The sequence below is a fragment of the Syngnathoides biaculeatus genome, chromosome 19 (genome assembly GCF_019802595.1).
Source record: "Syngnathoides biaculeatus isolate LvHL_M chromosome 19, ASM1980259v1, whole genome shotgun sequence".
Lineage (NCBI taxonomy): Eukaryota > Metazoa > Chordata > Actinopteri > Syngnathiformes > Syngnathidae > Syngnathoides > Syngnathoides biaculeatus.
In genome coordinates this window covers 11,838,911-11,856,509 of record NC_084658.1, presented here as the reverse complement: position 1 = coordinate 11,856,509, position 17,599 = coordinate 11,838,911, and the positions used below count along the sequence as shown (strand labels likewise).

Here is a 17,599-nt window from a genome sequence, read left to right as displayed (position 1 = left end):
GGGGAGGGATTTATTTAATTTATATTTTTAGAAAAAATAAAAAAAGACGCCGAGAATCCTGATAACTCATCACATGCAACATGCAAAGCAGAGGTGGAGAGAACCTTTTAAACTCGTCCAAGCGACCGTTTTAACGATCTATTGTGAGAAAAGTTTTTGTTTTGAGGTGCATTCAGTGGGTTATGCTTTGTTATGAAAATTGCATGGCCGGCCTGATTAAATTGCCCCGGTTGGCCGTACGTGGCCCCCGGGCCGTAGGTTCCCCACACCTGCTTTCAAAACAAATGGCACGCAAGCATTACAAGTGAACAGGGTGGAGCGCCCAAAATAAAAATGAAACTTTGGTTGACAGAAAGCTGAGAAGGCACATTATTAAAAAAAATTAATAATAAAATCTCCCAAATCCTCCATTGCGTTAGTCACATTAGATCACAGCGTGGACGCAAGAGGGGAAATTTCACAAGACTCAGAAATGTCATGACATAAGGACCAATAATGACAACACGCAATGTAACACGAATCCTGTGAGGAACTTGTTTTTTCTTTTGGAGAGAAAAAGGCGTTTAACAGACAAAAACCTTCAAGACATTTCATCCTGGAACGCGAGTCGGATCAGATCGTCATTTGTCTAAAAGTGGAGAACTCGCTCGGCTCTTGATCGATGACGCACACCTAGACAACGGAGAGATTGCAGCTCCGTTTCCCGCCCAAAACGGGTACGATGAGCGGAATTCCAGATGTTCCAACTACATGGGAACCCGTTCTCAACTGCCCTTGATCACCCTCCCCCCCACTCATTGCACCCCCCCCTCACACTCCAGATGGGCAAGTCATCATCGAAGTGAATCAGATGTGCTGCGCTCAATCTGGATCACCGACAAGACTTTCTATTTGACAAAACGACAAATAACGGCCAACTCGAGATGGAAATCTCCCACTTGTAACGTACACCCGGCATATGTGCCACTTTCAGTGACCTCACCTCCTCTTTTGCTTGCCGCCGTATTAATTGAAGCGTGTTAAGATTACGTTTTGGACTCCCCTGCGGCTCCACGAGATGGCGGGCGGGTGTTTTGAAGGCCCCTTTCGTGCCTTCCCGCCGTGCTCACTTCCTCGAGAGAAAGTGTCCCATGATGTCTTCTTGACCTTCTTCTTCACACGCCCCAACGACAATGGCTCCCGATGCTATGTTTTGCATAGCATTCATCAGAACAGCGGTGAGAAACAATTTATAACACCAATCCATGGCCAAATTAAAAACGAGAACAGAAAATGTACTCTTTAATAGTCTGCCCACCCGCATAAGTGTGAAGCAAGTGTTTTTATCCATTTATGAATACGTGTGGGCGAATGTACATGATGATCAACTCTCCGCCGATGAAATTAGCAACTATGAGAGTGGGCAAACATCCAGAGCCACTTTCAAGCAATTTTCAGCAACACCTTCATAAAGAGGCACTACCATGCGAAACCATCTGCTCCTGCTATCATTTCAAAGAAAAACAGACAGCTGCAATTTTGACAATCTGGATGAGTGGGTGGGGGTTGGAATACACAACACATTCTCTTTAAAGCATGAAAAAACATGCAAAACAATTATCAGCCGAAAAATTTTAATTAGTATTTGTGGCTTGTGTCTGGGCTTTGCCGCTAATAGTTCATTTGATGATGTGACTTGAATGTGGGGCTGAATAAAAACGCAGTTTCCCCCACCCTTGGTGCCTGGTCCCTTCTTTCTGCAATCACCCCCCCAACAAAACAAAACAAAAAATGTACATAATTTCCACAACCAACTGAATCAATAAATATATTTTGGTCGCTTAACTATCAAAGGTATCCGGTTCACATGTAGAACTCGGGATCGGGATCTGGGGTGGGGAAAAAAAAAGGCTTAATTTGGAGGGGCTCTATTTAAAAAAAAAAAAATCATTTTAAAACAACTGTTAAAAGGATTATATATATTTTTGACAAACTAAATGCAACTACGCTATGGAGGTGGAAATACACAACTGCCAGCAAACACATCTGGATCACATCATAAATAAGTGTCCAAGAGGTCCATCGTCCGCTCTCAGGAGTCTTTAGTCTTTTTTTTTTTTCTTTTTTCTGTCTCCCAACACTCCCAACATTCTTCCTTTTTTCCCCATCCTCCACTTGGAATGCTCTACCAGGCATGAGAAGACCTGATGAGGTGTAAAGTCTTTTTCAGGCTCGATGTTAGTGAGTGTTCTTGTCTGTATAGTGTCTTTTGTGTGTGTCATTTACAAGTGTGTGTGTGTGTGTGTGTGTGGTGTGTGTGTGTGTGTGTGTGTGGACATGATATTGCGTTTTTGGGTGCTGGAAAAAGGGTGGAGGGATCAGGACGCGGACAGGGCCTTGACCAAGTAGAGTTTGTCGCCCTGCTCGCTGGTGAAGATGGGCGCCTTTTTGTAGTGTTCCACAAGCTCCTCCATGGAGTTGAACTTGCGCTGTCCAATGCAGTAGAGGCTCTCCTTCAGCTGCACCTTGAAATGCTTGTTCTTGCTTTGGGCTTTCAGCGAGATGGAGAAGTCGTTTGGCTGGGAGGCAGAAGGGAAACAATCTGTTAGGAGTTTGAAGTGCATGCAATATGAAGGAGGCATTGATTTGCGATCGAGTTTCATTACTATGGCTGTGACATAATGTGGAAAAATCAGAACGCACCAGTATAATTTGTAGCACAATAATGGGAAATAATTTGGTGTAAAACAGTATTAAGGTAACTGAGGGTGCATTCTTAAAATTTTGATTTTGCAGACTGAATTTGACAGAAGTAGTTGGGGTCTTCAGTTTACGAATGTTTCGTTCCAATGGCGGCAATGTAACCCGAAGGTCTATCATTAAATCATCCCACTGTCAAACAAATTTCTTACTACGGAAAATATTTCTATGAAAAACTATTCTGGCCACAACTACAAATGGAAAAACAATAAGTACGTAATGGAATGGAATGGAACGTGGCCATTTGTACTGGGCAATTATTTTTATGCCATTGCCGATATAAGGGGATACTGTCAATGCCCTGCTGCAAAACACCCCCACCCCCCAAAAAAAATGCTCATTTTCAAAAAAATTGCCAGATTAACCCTTTTCACCCAATGAAAAAAAGTTAAAACAACCACTGACTGGCTTGCAAATGAGTTTAAGCTGTATTGCGACTTCAAATTTTTTTTAATCTTCATGCATTCATAGCACCACACTGGCCTGAAGAGCTAAAACATATTTATCTTTACTTGTTTTTTTTAATTGCTATTATTTGAATATTACTATCTTACTTGCAACTGATGTATTGTCATTGTTGTTCAAAGTTATATTTTAACTTGAGTTTTGGTAGTTGAATTAATACAAAATTTTTAAATCATTAAAGAAATCATGTTAACATGATTTCAATCATCTTTTTACCCTATCAATTAAACATACTTCCATGACAATTCAAATTTAAACGGGTAGTGCCAGCATCTTAGGGTGTTTTAAAAAGAACATGTAAATTGCGAATAGTTTTTCAGCTAACAGCTGGGAATTGGTCCCAGAGTAAAAAAAAAAAGAAAAGAAAAATTGAGAATATTGTACTGTGAATATTCAGAGGACTACTATAAATATACGGTGTCTCAAATTGCAACTTGAAAATGCGCCCTCAAATCAACTAACCGATGATTCGCTGTCTCGAATCAGGAAGTCTCCCTCGGTCCCTCGCTGGTTGAGCGCAACCTCCGCCTGGTGGCGAGTCACCTTCCCGTAGTACCACTCCTTGCCTGCAAATCGTCCGCTGCCAGACGGCGAGATGTAATCACAGTCGGGTGTGGGCGGTCCGGCGGGCCCCGCGGTGGTTTTGTGGGAGGCCGTGTCCAGCACCGTCACGTAGTTCTTGGGCACCAGGCCGAGCTGGCCGTCTGCCTTGCGACACTTCCACCACTCCGGGTCGTTCTCGGGCTTCTCCACCACCTCCATCACTTCGCCCTTCTCAAAGTTCAGCTCCTCGTCGTTGTCCGAGCTGAAGGGGTAGAGCGCCTGCACCGTGTGCAGCACTCTGTTCCCGTTGGCCGTGCTGTTGACCACGGCCGCCAGCTTCTCCCTGAGCGATCCCGACGGGTCCCCGAGGCCGCCCGGCCCCACTCCGCCCGCCGTCCCGTCCACATCCTCCGTCACGTAGTTGGATGGGAACCAGCCGGAGCGTCCGTTGTAGCTGCCGCGCCACCAACCGTCGCTGCACTTCTCCATCACTACCACGCGAGTGCCTTTCACCAAAGAGAGCTCGTCCTCACGCTCTGCGCTGTAGCTGAATTTGACCAGCGCGGGCAGATTCAGGTCGTACAGCCGTTCACCGTTGTCTGCGTACATGTCGGCGTCGGCGTTGGAGGCCGTGTCCCTCATGCCCCCCTTCCTGCTCTTTACCTTCCCAATTCCTGAAAAGAGCAACCATTGACAAGTTAAGATGAGTAACAAACCAACCAAGGACACAGCAGTTCAGATTTCTCAGAAAATCTCCAAACCCAGTTCGAATAATGTAACTAACTACAGTTGCCTCTTACTCACAAAATTAATCCGTTCCGAAAGTTACGCGAATTTTTCGTGAGTGGGATTTTACATGTAAATAGCCTAATCCGTTCACCGGTCCACCACCAAAAATAGGCAAAGTACCTAACGTAAAGAATAATAAAATTAAGTTAATTTGCCTTGGGCGACTCTGCGAAGGGTGAGTGACAATCAAAAGGCATCGTGGGGGACAGAGGAAGAGGTAAACGTTTGACAGCTGAGACAAAACATACGTACGAAATGTACACACGCACACCACTAAGCTCCACTAAAGTTTCTTCGAGTCCACGGCGAAGAAACAAGAATAAACTTGCAAAAAACAAACAAAAAACTCACAAAAAAGTTGTTCTTTACCAATGTGTGCTATCGAGTGCTCGCGCCTGCGTGAATCGGTGACAGTCGAGTGTCAAAGAGAAACGAAAAGCATCAAGAGTAAAGATTGATGTCCCTTTAAGCCAATAAGATGCCAGGAAGATGCTACAGCGATAGCCAATGGGAGAGCAGCTCTATAAAGGCCACAACAAGATACAGGATGGTTACGTTACGTGGAATTTGGGGGCTGCGAATCCAGCGGCCATTTTTTCCATTGGGATCCTGAATTTTCCTTCGTCACGAGAGACAATATCTTTACAAGGAGGCGTTCCGTAACTTGAATTTTTCGTGAGAGACGTTTGTAAGTTGAGGTACTTGCTGTCCGATTTCGACTATGGGTTTAGAAGACCTTTTGGTGTGCGCTGTAATGATGACAATGTGAGTCGGTTAAAGTGGTGTCCAGGGGCACTTCTTTCTAACATCGCAGGAGGAACTGCTGAGTGAGTTTTGGGATGTGTGTAACGAAAAACACATTTTCATCAGCATTCTGCGCATGTAACAAGATTATTCATGTACTTTTAACTTTAAATAGCAAAATTACAAGAGGTCGTTCTAACCACCCAGTGCTCAGCCCCTAAAAATGTCAATACAAATGCTCATACATTTTTACAGCTATCAAAATTTCTGTCAATACTATATTAAGCTACACAAGGGGTGTGGTTTTACAGCAACAACACCCAAATTTGGAGTTGAAATGCCCCTACCACTACTGCATTGGTTTACATCGCAGCGCAAACTAGCTAATTGCGCATCTTAACATTGAAACGCTTTATGTTGGGACTGTAGTTTAGTCTTTCAGCCACCATCATCAGATTTGCTCAAACAAAATCAAAGCTTCTCGCATAAGTCCAAAATGACAAAATAAGGGTAAATAGAACTAACTAACACACGTGCACACACATTGCATTCTTCGGGATTAGATTTAGGAAGGAAAATAGCTACCCCAGCGTAGTTATTTAAGAAAAACACCTGCTTTCTAAATGTAGTGGAAAACTTGGAGGGTGTGTGTGTGTGTGTGTGTGTGGTGGATTAAATGAATTATTAAGTGAAAAACAAGTGTTTGCGTTCAAAACTGCAGACTCTGCAGGCCAGAAGGCTCAGTGAGATTTCGTTGGTGCTAATCACGGAGCACTAATCACCTTGGCAGCCTGACCCTAGAGCAGCTGGATGCCGAATCGCTGCACTCTCAACCCTTACAACCAGCGCATGGAAAAGAGAACTTCACGATCAACTCCAAACAGGACTGGTCTATGTGGGCTAAATGATTCAAAGTGGCGCATTGTGCCTTCTTCTAAGTATTAGAGTGCACCTTCAGTTTTTTTCTCGCCTCTAAAAATCCTAAAAAACAAACAAAAGGAATTTCTCATCACCCCAAACAGGTAAGCCACAAGTGCTGGAAGTTGGTGGGTCCGTGTAATTCAAACGTGGAGCCATTTCTCAAGACATTCGTTTGGCATAATACAAAAAATCCAGTGATACACAAGAAAGCAAAATATTACAACTTTAACCCTTTTATAAAGTGACTGAGTTTGACGGAATAAAATTGAGCCACTAAACTTTCATTTTCAATCAAGAAAACCACATTTGGTGCGTTTGTCCGAGTCCTCAGTTTAGTTTACAACAGTACTGACATACATTTTTACAAAAAAGATGAACTAGTTTACTGTTTACCAAAGTATCCAAAATCCTTTTTCTACTCCTATATTCTGTAAGTATGCCTGATTATGACTCCATTAGCGTACGTAAGGGACACTAGAATGTATTCTAGTTGCATACAATTGACGCCAGAATTTACCACCCACTGTGCAAAAACACTTCATTTTTTGTCTCACTGTTTGAAGTCAAATTCTCAAAGAAATTGTAATTATTGTCATACTTAAGAAAATGTAATAATTTTGGTGATCCTGACTGACCTGAACCAGAAGTGGTCTAGGCTGATTTGACTTCAGACAGACAATTAAATTGTGGATGTAAACCTCTGTCTTAAACTGTAGAAGCCCTCTATTTAATGATGGAGCTCTTTTAAAAACATTGCTGTTATTCTGAAACAAATGGTACAACATACTATCTTTAAATTACCTGCAGCAGTATTTCATAGTTGGACGATAGCAAAAATATTCCCCTGGAAAAGATTAATTCATTTCCAAAATGTTTCAAGGTAACAGATGGTGCAACTTCTCAGTCATCCAGGTCATTGTAATCCGCAAAGTTATATCGAGGCAACTACAGTTTTCTTTTTAATCCATCTCTTATTGGGAAATCCAAATAAATGGATTTGAAATGGTTGAATAGCCTCCTGGAAGGGATTGTTGCCGAGTTCTGAGGGCCTACTGTAATCCAAAAGGAGGGGATTACCAGCCCCTCTAACCCCCTTTCTGACTCACTCTCATGATGGTTGTAGAACCATGAGGCAGAGCTTTGGCAGGCCTGTGATCGCTGTCTTACTGGACAAGAATTTCCACTTGGCAGCACAGAGCGCTCCCAGATGATGCAGGTCATGCTTTTGTTCCCAATTTCCGAGACACCACAGACCACTTCCAAGGATTTCAATCTCGGCCTTCAAAATAGCTCTTTGGTGCAAACGAGCAATGCAACCGTACACCGGCGCAATCATTCGTGTCCTGGGAATGACTTTGCTCTCAATGCTATCAGTGACTGATGATGTACTGTTGGAAAACTCTCATTCTGATTACTTTACAAATCAAAAGTCAGATTGTTGAACTTATATAAGGGAGGCATGGTGGAGTTTCCAGGACAACGCTGGAAGATTAATTGTTCCTAAAAGACATCCAGATCCAAAACCACAATAAAACTCAACAGTAGTGCAGAGAGACTAAATTACTTGCAGGTAGAACCTATTATTAGTCTTGCCATTGTATGAAAGTACAGACTCCAGACACAAGCAAACGTGTCTATGCGGAGGTCAGGTTTGCTCATGCCCTGCTCAACCAACACGTGTTCCACAAGCGATGAAACGTGTGCAACCACAATATGCCTTGTGGGAAGTTTGATCAGCTGATAGCCACGAGAGGCCTCATCTTCACAGCTGGAACTGTCTTGGTGAGCGCCAAACACGGTTTTGGGGTCAGCGCTGGGATAAATAAAGCACCTTTTAGCTCCGGTTTCTGAACATGATGACCGAGTGTTCTGTCCAACTGGCCTGGGGCCCCAATGCTATTGCCCTGTTCGGGATTAATTTCTGCTGGGTTTAAATTGAAAATGGAATGCTCCTAATGCTACCAAATTTAAATAGATACTCAAACTCAGTCAGGGTGATATAAAAAAAAAAGTTCAAATTTACTGGAGAGCTGCACATAGGTGGTAGATGGACAATAGCGGTGGTGCTGTTAGACGTAATCAGTATTCTGGAATTGATCAAATCATAATCCTATATCATATATCATATATCCATATCCACATAAGCACAAGAACATGTAACTTCCATACAGGAAGCCTGGAGAAAACATTGAAACCCAGAACCTCAGGTTTGTGATAGCTAGCAGTAATAGTTTGTACTATTTAAAATGTGTGTACATAAAAGTCTCATCTGCAATTGAGTAAATAAACTCCACTGGCTGCAACCATTGACCTGAATAGACTCCAAACGTAACAGGTTCTTTAGCCAGTCATTCAAACTCGCATATTTGCATATTCCTACCAACAAATAGTGATGGGAAGCCCATTTGTTGGGAGATAAACATGGCCTACTGCTTGAACTCTGCAAGCAAATGCACCGTTATGGAAGCAGAGTACAAACCCCCAAAACCCACTAAATGTGACACTTCTTGGCTGTGACCTAGAAAAGGTTGAGAGGAGAAACTTCTCTCAGTCACGTGCTTTTTCCTGTGCATTTCCTGAGAGGGGGTAATGCGGGGAAAAACAAGTTGGTGCGATACTCCAAAAAATGACCATCAAAAAAGCAAGTTGCCGACCATTTGCAGATGAGGTGTGCAGAGCAAGAGGGGGAGAACGTGCTACAGTGACGGGGAGGGGGGGGGGGGGGTCTGTTTGACAAACAGGCGCAAACTGGTTTTGTTTTTTAACTCCAGTCTGCCTTTGCTAGCGGCTTGTCCCATTGTGTGCCTGTGGCCCTCTCGACCCTCAGCTTCCCTTCATTTCAGGGCTCTTCCTCTGCGGACGACAACACCCTGCGTCAGGCTGTCTGACAAAGCTGGGACATCCCGCAGCTTGGGACAAAAAGCAATCACTTGGACTGACTGATGACTGTTTTGCTCATAGAAGCTAAAAGATAGTCATGAGACATATGAAACTAATGTATTGTGAAAAACGGCCATTTCGATTTTTTCACATCAATTTTTTTTAAACGTGCAAGACTCCACACGGCAAGGATAACATCAGAAAGTGTATGCTTACTGCTCGGTGTGTGCTGTACTTGAGATGATAAAGAAAACACAGCACACACGCAAAGATATCTCCTCCAAGAATTGTTAGTCTCTTCTGAAACAGATGTCTGTCATGATATCAAAAGTGACCAGTTGCTTCCGTATTTGTTTTGGGGAACCCCATAGAAAGGAATGCATTTCATTGTCCCCATACCTATGTCCAACAAGAGTGAAATTGGGAGATTTCAGTCACTCTCAGTTTCATATCACATTCACAGCCCAATTCAGTGTCGACTACACACGGATTTGCAATCTTAAATATTGAACAGGTCTAACATTTACAATTTTATGACCACATATCACTTCACAGGATAATGAATTTAATACACTATAATCTCTTAGAGACATCCCACAAATCGGGCCATTAGTACCTGAGCACAACAGTGGAACGATGGGCAAATCAAGCCCACTTGTCGGTATGCTTGTACACCACATGCCTGGCTGGCAAACCTCCATCCTGCCATATTTTTTTACTCCACTAATTAAGATCCATTCACAGGATAGTCCCTGATATTAACAGTCTTCTCGGAACAGTGTCAAACAACCACACACTTTGACAAGAGAGTTTACAATGTGGTCTTGAAGTGTGCCTCTAAAAATATTGCAATGAGTCAGGACACCTCCAAACACACCAGGGTGACGGCTGTGCAGGAAACGTACAAAGCCTCTTGATGCTCAGACACATTCAAGCAAACCGCCATCAGGCTGTGATGGAGATGTGAGTGGCGCCCTTTTGGTTTGTGTTTTGTTCTAGTAGCACAGTGCTGCAATCAGGGCGGCATTGACAAGTCTCTGAGGGTAATACCATAAGGCAGGGGTGTCAAACTCATTTTTGCCGCGAGCCACATTGTAGTTGGGGTTCCCCTCTGAGGGCCATTATGATTGTGAAACAACATTTTTTAATCACCTCATTATATCAATACATGCAATTTATGAGCTAGTGTTGGAATCAGAAATCAAGATCAATGTTTTTTTTTAACTATTGTTCATACTTGGTAACACAAAAATGCTTGCAATATCTCAAAGTTGTCATATATGACATGGCAATTTGAAATTTTAACAAAAATCCTGCAAGCTGACACACACGATTTGCCTTCGCAGGCCACATAAAACCATGTAGCGGGCCAGATCCGCCCCCTGGGTCTTGAGTTTGACACCTGTGCCATAAGGGGTCCTCGGTTTACGACAGTATAGACAATGATCCAAGGATACAAACGGTGTGCCTTGAAAAGCAGCATTAGATCACAATGTACTTATTGTTTTCATTAAATTTAAATTAAATTTATGTCCTAGAAATGTTGTTCATACAAATATTTTACTGCACTTCTGATTTTACTACTGCAATGGTGTCAGTTAAGTGACTATAGCACATTCAGACTGGGGTGCAAATTTAGGTTATGGTGCTGCCAAGGATTCCTGTAAATTAATATTTTATGAGCTCAACTACCTTATTTTCTTCAACTGCTGATCTGGTGAACCATTCATAGATGTTCTGAGCTTTGCACTACACAAGCGGATGAACGATGAAGAACGTAATCTCTCTAAGTTGTATTGACGTGATTAATTACTCTCTCATCAAACGCTCAGCTCATGTCGGAAATGTGTCAAAGTATTTACAGCCCAACGCCACCAAAAACAACTGAAAATCCGATGCGTTCCTCAGGAAATGGGCATGTTGGAGAAATAGAACTTCTTCATGAGCAACTGACAGTACTTTGTTGTGGTAATTATCAGTTCTTTGTACATCCCCTCTGGGTGCTGTTCACAAATGGCGATGAGCAACAGCACAGCTCCCCGAGGCTGTAAGTCACCCACATCAAAAGTGATTGTCACGAGGCACCATGTTGTCACAAGTGCATCGCAGACAATGATTAAGTTTTTGCAAATTCTGGCCAATACCTGTCCATATAGCCTGGACACTGAGAAAGCTAAAGTAAGGATGTCATTAAAAGTATTTAATAAAGAAATATAAATGTAATAAAGTAATTTAATTACTTCTTACAGCTGTGCCAACTACCTTATTGTGCTCCAGTGATAACTTCTGTTAATCTTGAAATGGAAACTGTTGTCAACCCCTCACATATCAACAAAATGTATTTAATCATCTTTAGGACCCACACATCTTGCATTTTTTTTAGTTATATTTCCTTTACTCAGATGGCTACAGGGAGTCCTCGGGTAAAAACATCCTCAACCTACTACCTTTCGACTTTACGACGCCAGTGTCTCATTCGCCATTCTGTCCCCAGCACCATAGTGTTTCTGCTAAGCTAATGCATATTGCTTATCTGTGTTTGTTCGCCGGAAGTATGTTTGCCGTTTTCGCCCACCTTTTTACACATTATGGTCCAAAAGAAAAAAGCTGTTTTTTTTTTTTTTAGCAATGGTGGTCCAGCCAAAAGAAAAGAAATTACCATGGAAACGAAGCTTAACATCATAAAAATATCGGAGAAAGGAGTAACACCAAGGAACATCGGTAAAGACTTGGGCTTCAGTCGGTCGACTGTGGAGATTACTATTAACCCATTCGTGCGCAGAGTCGCATTTTTGGGACCTCCTGATTTTGACGCGTTATATCCTTCAGTATATCAAAATATTTAAGTGTTTTAATTTGATTCTGATTTTTGCGACAATCTACTAAGAAAACCCAAGTACCCTCTCACATGCAGCGTCCCATTTTTGGGACAAGATTATAAATTTGTAAAGTTATCATATAACTTAACCATAAATGAAAAAGAAGTGTTATTTCTTTGATTGTGGCCTGTTAGGAGACTTATCTCAATAAGGCAAAAATTTCCCACCCTGCCCATGAATAGGTTCAGGACAAAGCCCGTATTTTAGCGCACATGAAGGGTTTCGGTCTTATGAGGGATACAGTGATCACAAAGCAATGTTCTTTGATTGTTGTCAAGATGGAATTTTTGGTATGGTACGGTACGGACGGTGAGGAGGAATTTACCGCTAGCATTCACCATTGTAGCTCTATCATTAGCTGCGTCATTTGCACACGTTTGTTGATATAAATTTTATTTCACTACTGCACACTCTATACAACTTAATGAGTCTTTGTAAATGTGTGTATAGGTTCTTTTTGGTACTGGTTTAGTACTAGTAAACCAGGGTTAGGGAAAATTGGTGATAAATCTACAGCGCATTACATTTTAAAAATATGGATTAGCTGGTCACCATAACGGGAATACACAAACAGAGGATCCCCTGTATCTAAAAAAATCCAAATGTGAGATAAGTAAGATGAACAAGATAAAAAGAAAATGAGGAGAGGGGCGAACAAAGAAGCGGGAACAAGTAAGCGCCACAAAAACAGACAGAGTCCCTGCACAATGATTCAACTTCCTTCTGACTTCTCACTTCCTCTTCGACCTGCTCTCATCCAATGGTGGGGAGGCAAGAAATGTGGCTCAAATTAGGGTTTCCGCTCAATGGGGGAGGCTGAGAAACAGGAAAACAGAGGGAGGGAACAGAGGAACTTCCCGCATTTGCCCCCCAAAAAATAATACAAGTTTGTTAGCTCATCTCTACTCGCAATCTCTCCAGAGACAACGTCGAGGGGTCCATCTAAACGAGGTCCGTCAGTGCGGCTATAAAGATCAACAGGCCCCTGCCAAGGTCATTCTTCTGATTAATTAGCGATGTGCGGGAGATGGGGAAGGGCGTATTTCGATTGATGGGACCCAAAACAATGACTACACTGTTCCACGTGAACAATGATAGCTCATGACCGGCGGGTGGTGCGCGGGGGGGCCCTCCCAGAACGAACACCCTGAAGGTAGCATGAAAGGAAACTGAGCGTCTTGAGATCTTCCGACAACAAAAGTGGTGAGAGGGTCTACAAAAAAAAACAACAATGGTATCTGTCGAGTTGGAGGACAAGAGATGGGGGGAAGAGATTGGTGGGCAGGGGCGGGACGGGGTCGGGGGGGGCGGATATGTACTTAAAAGCAAGAGAGACAGAGGGATTGCTGAGACAATTACAGGCTTCATCCTGGGCAGCAGGCTTTTCAAGGGAATATCCACCCAGTCTGTGTGTGTGTGCGCACACACCCAAGTGCCTACACACTCTTCCCCCCTGCTCTGCCAACACAACATATTAGCAAAAAGATCCCTTTCTAAGAAGAGATTTGCCTAACAAAGCTTCAACGGTTTTAGAGGCAAAGAAAGAACTGGGGGGGGGGGGGGAGAAGACATGCAATTACAAAAATTTTAAGAAAATAAAAGATTATAAAAGAACAGCAAACTTAAAGGAGAGCTCGGTCGGACGGTAAGCAAAGTGTAGAACTCACGAAAGAAGTGTTTGAATAGGTTAGCCATGTCCATTTTTGGCTTGCCGCCGCCGCCTCGCCTCTTGGTCGCTGTTTCCCAGCTGCTCTCACGTCCCACTGCAGCTGGAGCGTTATTCCATGTGAACACGCAGAGAAACTGGGGATGGGTAGGAGTGGTGGGGGGGGGGGTTTACCGCCCACCCCCCTGGCTCATGTGACCGGGAGGAGCCAATTAGAGAAGGAGCCAGGGAGGCCCAAAGAGAGAGGGGAAGAAGGAGGGAGGTGGAGGAAGAGGAACGAGGGAGAACTCAGAAGAAAATGAGATGTAAAGACATAAAAAGGAAGGCAAAGAGCTATTTTTGGGTGGCGGATTTTTGGAATTCAAAGCAAATGTTTTCCTCTGGGGGTGGCGTTACCAGCTGGATGATTCATAGACCGCTCACCCATCGCATGACAGCAATTGTTTGTAAAATTTGACATGAATCCCCTCCTACACGCACTGATTCTTTCAGGGCGATCACACAGAATTTGGTTTTATTGAGTTTTTTTTTTTTTTTTTCAATAAAAAGTTTCTCACCCACTCGTTCACACACAAAAAAAAATGCAGTAATTGCCCACAATCCTCCAGGTAAATCTTTTTGAATCCACTAATATCTCAACGTGGCAATTTACAAGCTTCTTATGACTGCAATTATATTTTTACAAGCCACTCAATTCTCTTCAGCTCATATTTCACATAAAGGGCACGTTTACTGGATGTAAACCTGAGACCTGACCGTGTCTAAGAGTGTGTTTAGTGGATCTCCCGTGCAGCTGTTCACCTGCGCTTAGTTCACATACGTATGCACTGAGGTTTGGAGTTGTAGCAGGGCTCACGTTACACGATGCACACATCACAACTAAGCTTCCAAGTGTGGCAGTGGAACAATCACATGCTTGTAAATTAAAAGGTCATTGGAAAGGGCAACATGATATTTGCAAGTCATAACAACCTCAACTTGTTTTACTATCATTTCTGAACTGTTGCCATGTTACCAGGAAGAGAACGTTCACATATCCTGATGATAAGATATTTGCACACACTGCATCGTTGGATACAATTAGATTAGAATTAGAACACCAGTACTCGTAATGTGTTTTCTACCCCCGTGGGCCGAATTGGACCTCCTGATGGGGTAGTTCTGGCTCATGGGTCACACATTTGACACCAGGGCTCTCAGTGACCAACAACACATAACACAACGATATCTCCATTCCCAATTGGAAGTCTCCTTCTTCAAACCAAATGTCTATCAAAGCACCACTATTCACCTCAGAAAGACAGTATGGTAACAAGACGCATGCAGTCGGACAAAAAAGTACAAAGATTAGAAGTAGTAGTACACGAAATAGTAGAAGGTAGGCTAATTGTTAGCAACTTCAGTTCCTAACGATTCTCCTTGCCATTGACAAAACTGCACTAACATGTATTAACGGATGGTGGGATGGCTAGATGGATGGGCACAGACACCCGACATCAATGGCTCAAGATAATCGTTCAGAAACTAACAACCAAGCCTATATTGACTTAGATCTGAAAAAGGGGAACTGCTCAAATGCATCGATTTATGCTCTATTAATCAAACTGCTCCAATGTGCATCTTTTTGCACAACGCGGGAAAAAAAAAATAGGACTACCATTGCCAGAATACTAGCAACTTTTCATTGCCCAGTGACTGCTCTTCCTAATGTCTTTGTCCATCCATCCATTTTCCAAACCACTAATCCTCACAAGGGTCGCGGGGGTGCTGGAGCCTATCCAAGCTAACTTCAGGCTAAAGCATTCTCTCTCAATTGACTATCTGTTTTCATAAAACAGTGGCTCCAACTCCCGGAGACAAATTCCTTGTCTTTTGTATATACTTGGCAAAACAAAGATGATTCTGACGCGGCCCTATTATAGATTAGTTTGTACCCAATTTAACAGCAAAGTCATTTTTTTTTTCAGATGTGTTTTCAAACAGATTCCAGCTCAGTGGAACAATGCAGTGCCTGTGTGAATATTCACAGTGACACAGCTACCCCGCAATCAGATAATTAGATGCAGCACCTCTTCTGTGAGGATCTCTAGTGTAACGTAAAAGATTTCAATAAAAATAGACAAAAATGAAAAAAAAGTAGAGTCTTGCATATTACAATTCACACCCCGGTCAATTCTTTCAGAATCAGAATGAGAATCAGCTTTAATTGCCATGTAACACCACAAGGAATTTGTCTCCGGCAGTCGGTATTTCTGATACTTTCTCAGAAGTCGGGCAAATTTATGACTTCAACCTCCCACAGTCTACGTCCCTGCTTTTCACACAGAACAGTAACCAGGGAAAAAGGCGACACGACTAGCTTTTTAATAGGGAGTGCAAAAACGGGAGTCACTCACTCCCCCCACCCCACCCACGAGACATTTCCACTTTAAAAAGAGGCTAAAATATCCAACAAGAATGGACTTTTCAGTAGCTCATTTGTTGGGAGTGTTAGCTGCAGAGTTATGCTTTGAAGGCTGCGTATGGTGATTGGCTGACAGAATAGTTTACCTTCCTACTAGAGGCTATGCAGTAATCCAGGACCAGCAATGTTTTTGGTTGAAGACAGAGAATGTGTTACAACGTGGCAAGTGTAGAAGGATTTTTACCCAGCGTGTCCTTGAGGTTCTTGACAATGGAAGCCTTCCTGGCGCTGTTTTTTCTCTCCACATAATTGGATGGCACGAACCCCGTTTTGTTAGTGGCGTTCCGGACCCTCCACCAAGACTTGGAGTCGTCGAGGAGCCACAGGCGCTCGTTCTTCTTGATATCTAGCTCCTGGTCTTGCTGGGCCATGTAATCAAACTTGGCAATGACAATCACCTCTTCCGACATCTTGCACAATGGGAACTGGATAAGAGAACAAGGGACAGATGTAAGTATTTTATTTTAAATGATCAATTTTTGATAAAATGAAACCAACGCCTACACAGTTTGGATGTCACCAATGTTTTAGAATAACCAAAGAACAGCCTACTGTGGTAATAGCTCAAATTTGGGGGCTTATGAGGCAGTTACACAACATTTGGGCCAACTCCCTTCATGCATTGCTACATTTCAATTGGTAACTTCAGAAGTAAATAAATAAACAAGGGTTTAAGAGGTTTTTAAGTCCAAGCAGCAGTTCCCCTCCACAGGAACAATAATTAAACCAACAAAGAAGCAAACATGCTCAAAATCTTGTCAACAGTTACTGGAGAAAAAGTGACTGCAACTGGTCCAAAAACAAACAGGTCGATATTCATGTTTTGTCTTAATGGTCTTGAGATGTGTTCGCCACTTTGGACAGACATTCATGTGTTATGATTTTCAAAACAGTGACATACATTTTCTGAACAATCATCTGGTTATCCAAAAATATGCAACTTTCATGTTCTGTTTTTGTACAATATAACCAGCGTCACTGCATTTAGAAGACGGGACTAAAATAGTTGCAGCTGTACCTGTACTGCATCAAAGCTGACGACTTGAAGGGCTCCAACACTTCACTGCCTAAGAAGGAAAAATGAAGAAAAATGATGTAATGAGATTTTGAAATGACAACTTTCTCTAAAGGTCGCCTATTTGGAAAACGCCCTTGCTTTCTATTTGCCGTTCTAGAGTCTGAGTGTGAAACATTAGCGACGTTACAGACAAACTGCGACATTTGTCCAAATACAATAGAGTCCAAAAGAAGAGAATTCTGAATTGATGCCAGCTACAATTGGCAAAGTTTCTTCTCTACAGACAAAGCAAAGTGTGCTGTTGACCAACAGTTATGAAAGACTTTTTTCGCAACTTTAAACAAAAAGCTGCTAAAGAGATTTCATAGAATTTATGTGTTCTGATATTTTGTGGAAAGATTACTGCCGCTTTAGAAACATCCAACGACTGTCCATTGTTTTTGATTAAAAACATACTTCAGACTGAAGCAATTTGAATGGTCATTTCTGCC

The 17,599-nt window shown here is 42.6% G+C and overlaps 1 protein-coding gene across 2 annotated transcripts; it reads right to left on the bottom strand.

Moving 5' to 3' along the window:
• Positions 1-428: 428 nt before the first annotated feature.
• Positions 429-16,500, bottom strand: nck1b (NCK adaptor protein 1b). 2 transcript variants are annotated; one of them, XM_061805895.1, is made up of 3 exons: positions 16,275-16,500; positions 3,667-4,421; positions 429-2,558 (listed from the first exon to the last, which is right to left on the bottom strand). In XM_061805895.1, exons 1-3 carry the CDS (start codon positions 16,498-16,500, stop codon positions 2,358-2,360), a joined length of 1,182 nt encoding a protein of 393 aa, XP_061661879.1. In that variant the 3' UTR covers positions 429-2,357. The 2 variants fall into 2 exon arrangements, with proteins under 2 accessions (XP_061661879.1, XP_061661880.1); XM_061805896.1 differs by lacking the exon at positions 16,275-16,500 and adding an exon at positions 13,628-13,762.
• Between the last annotated feature and the right edge of the window lie 1,099 nt (positions 16,501-17,599).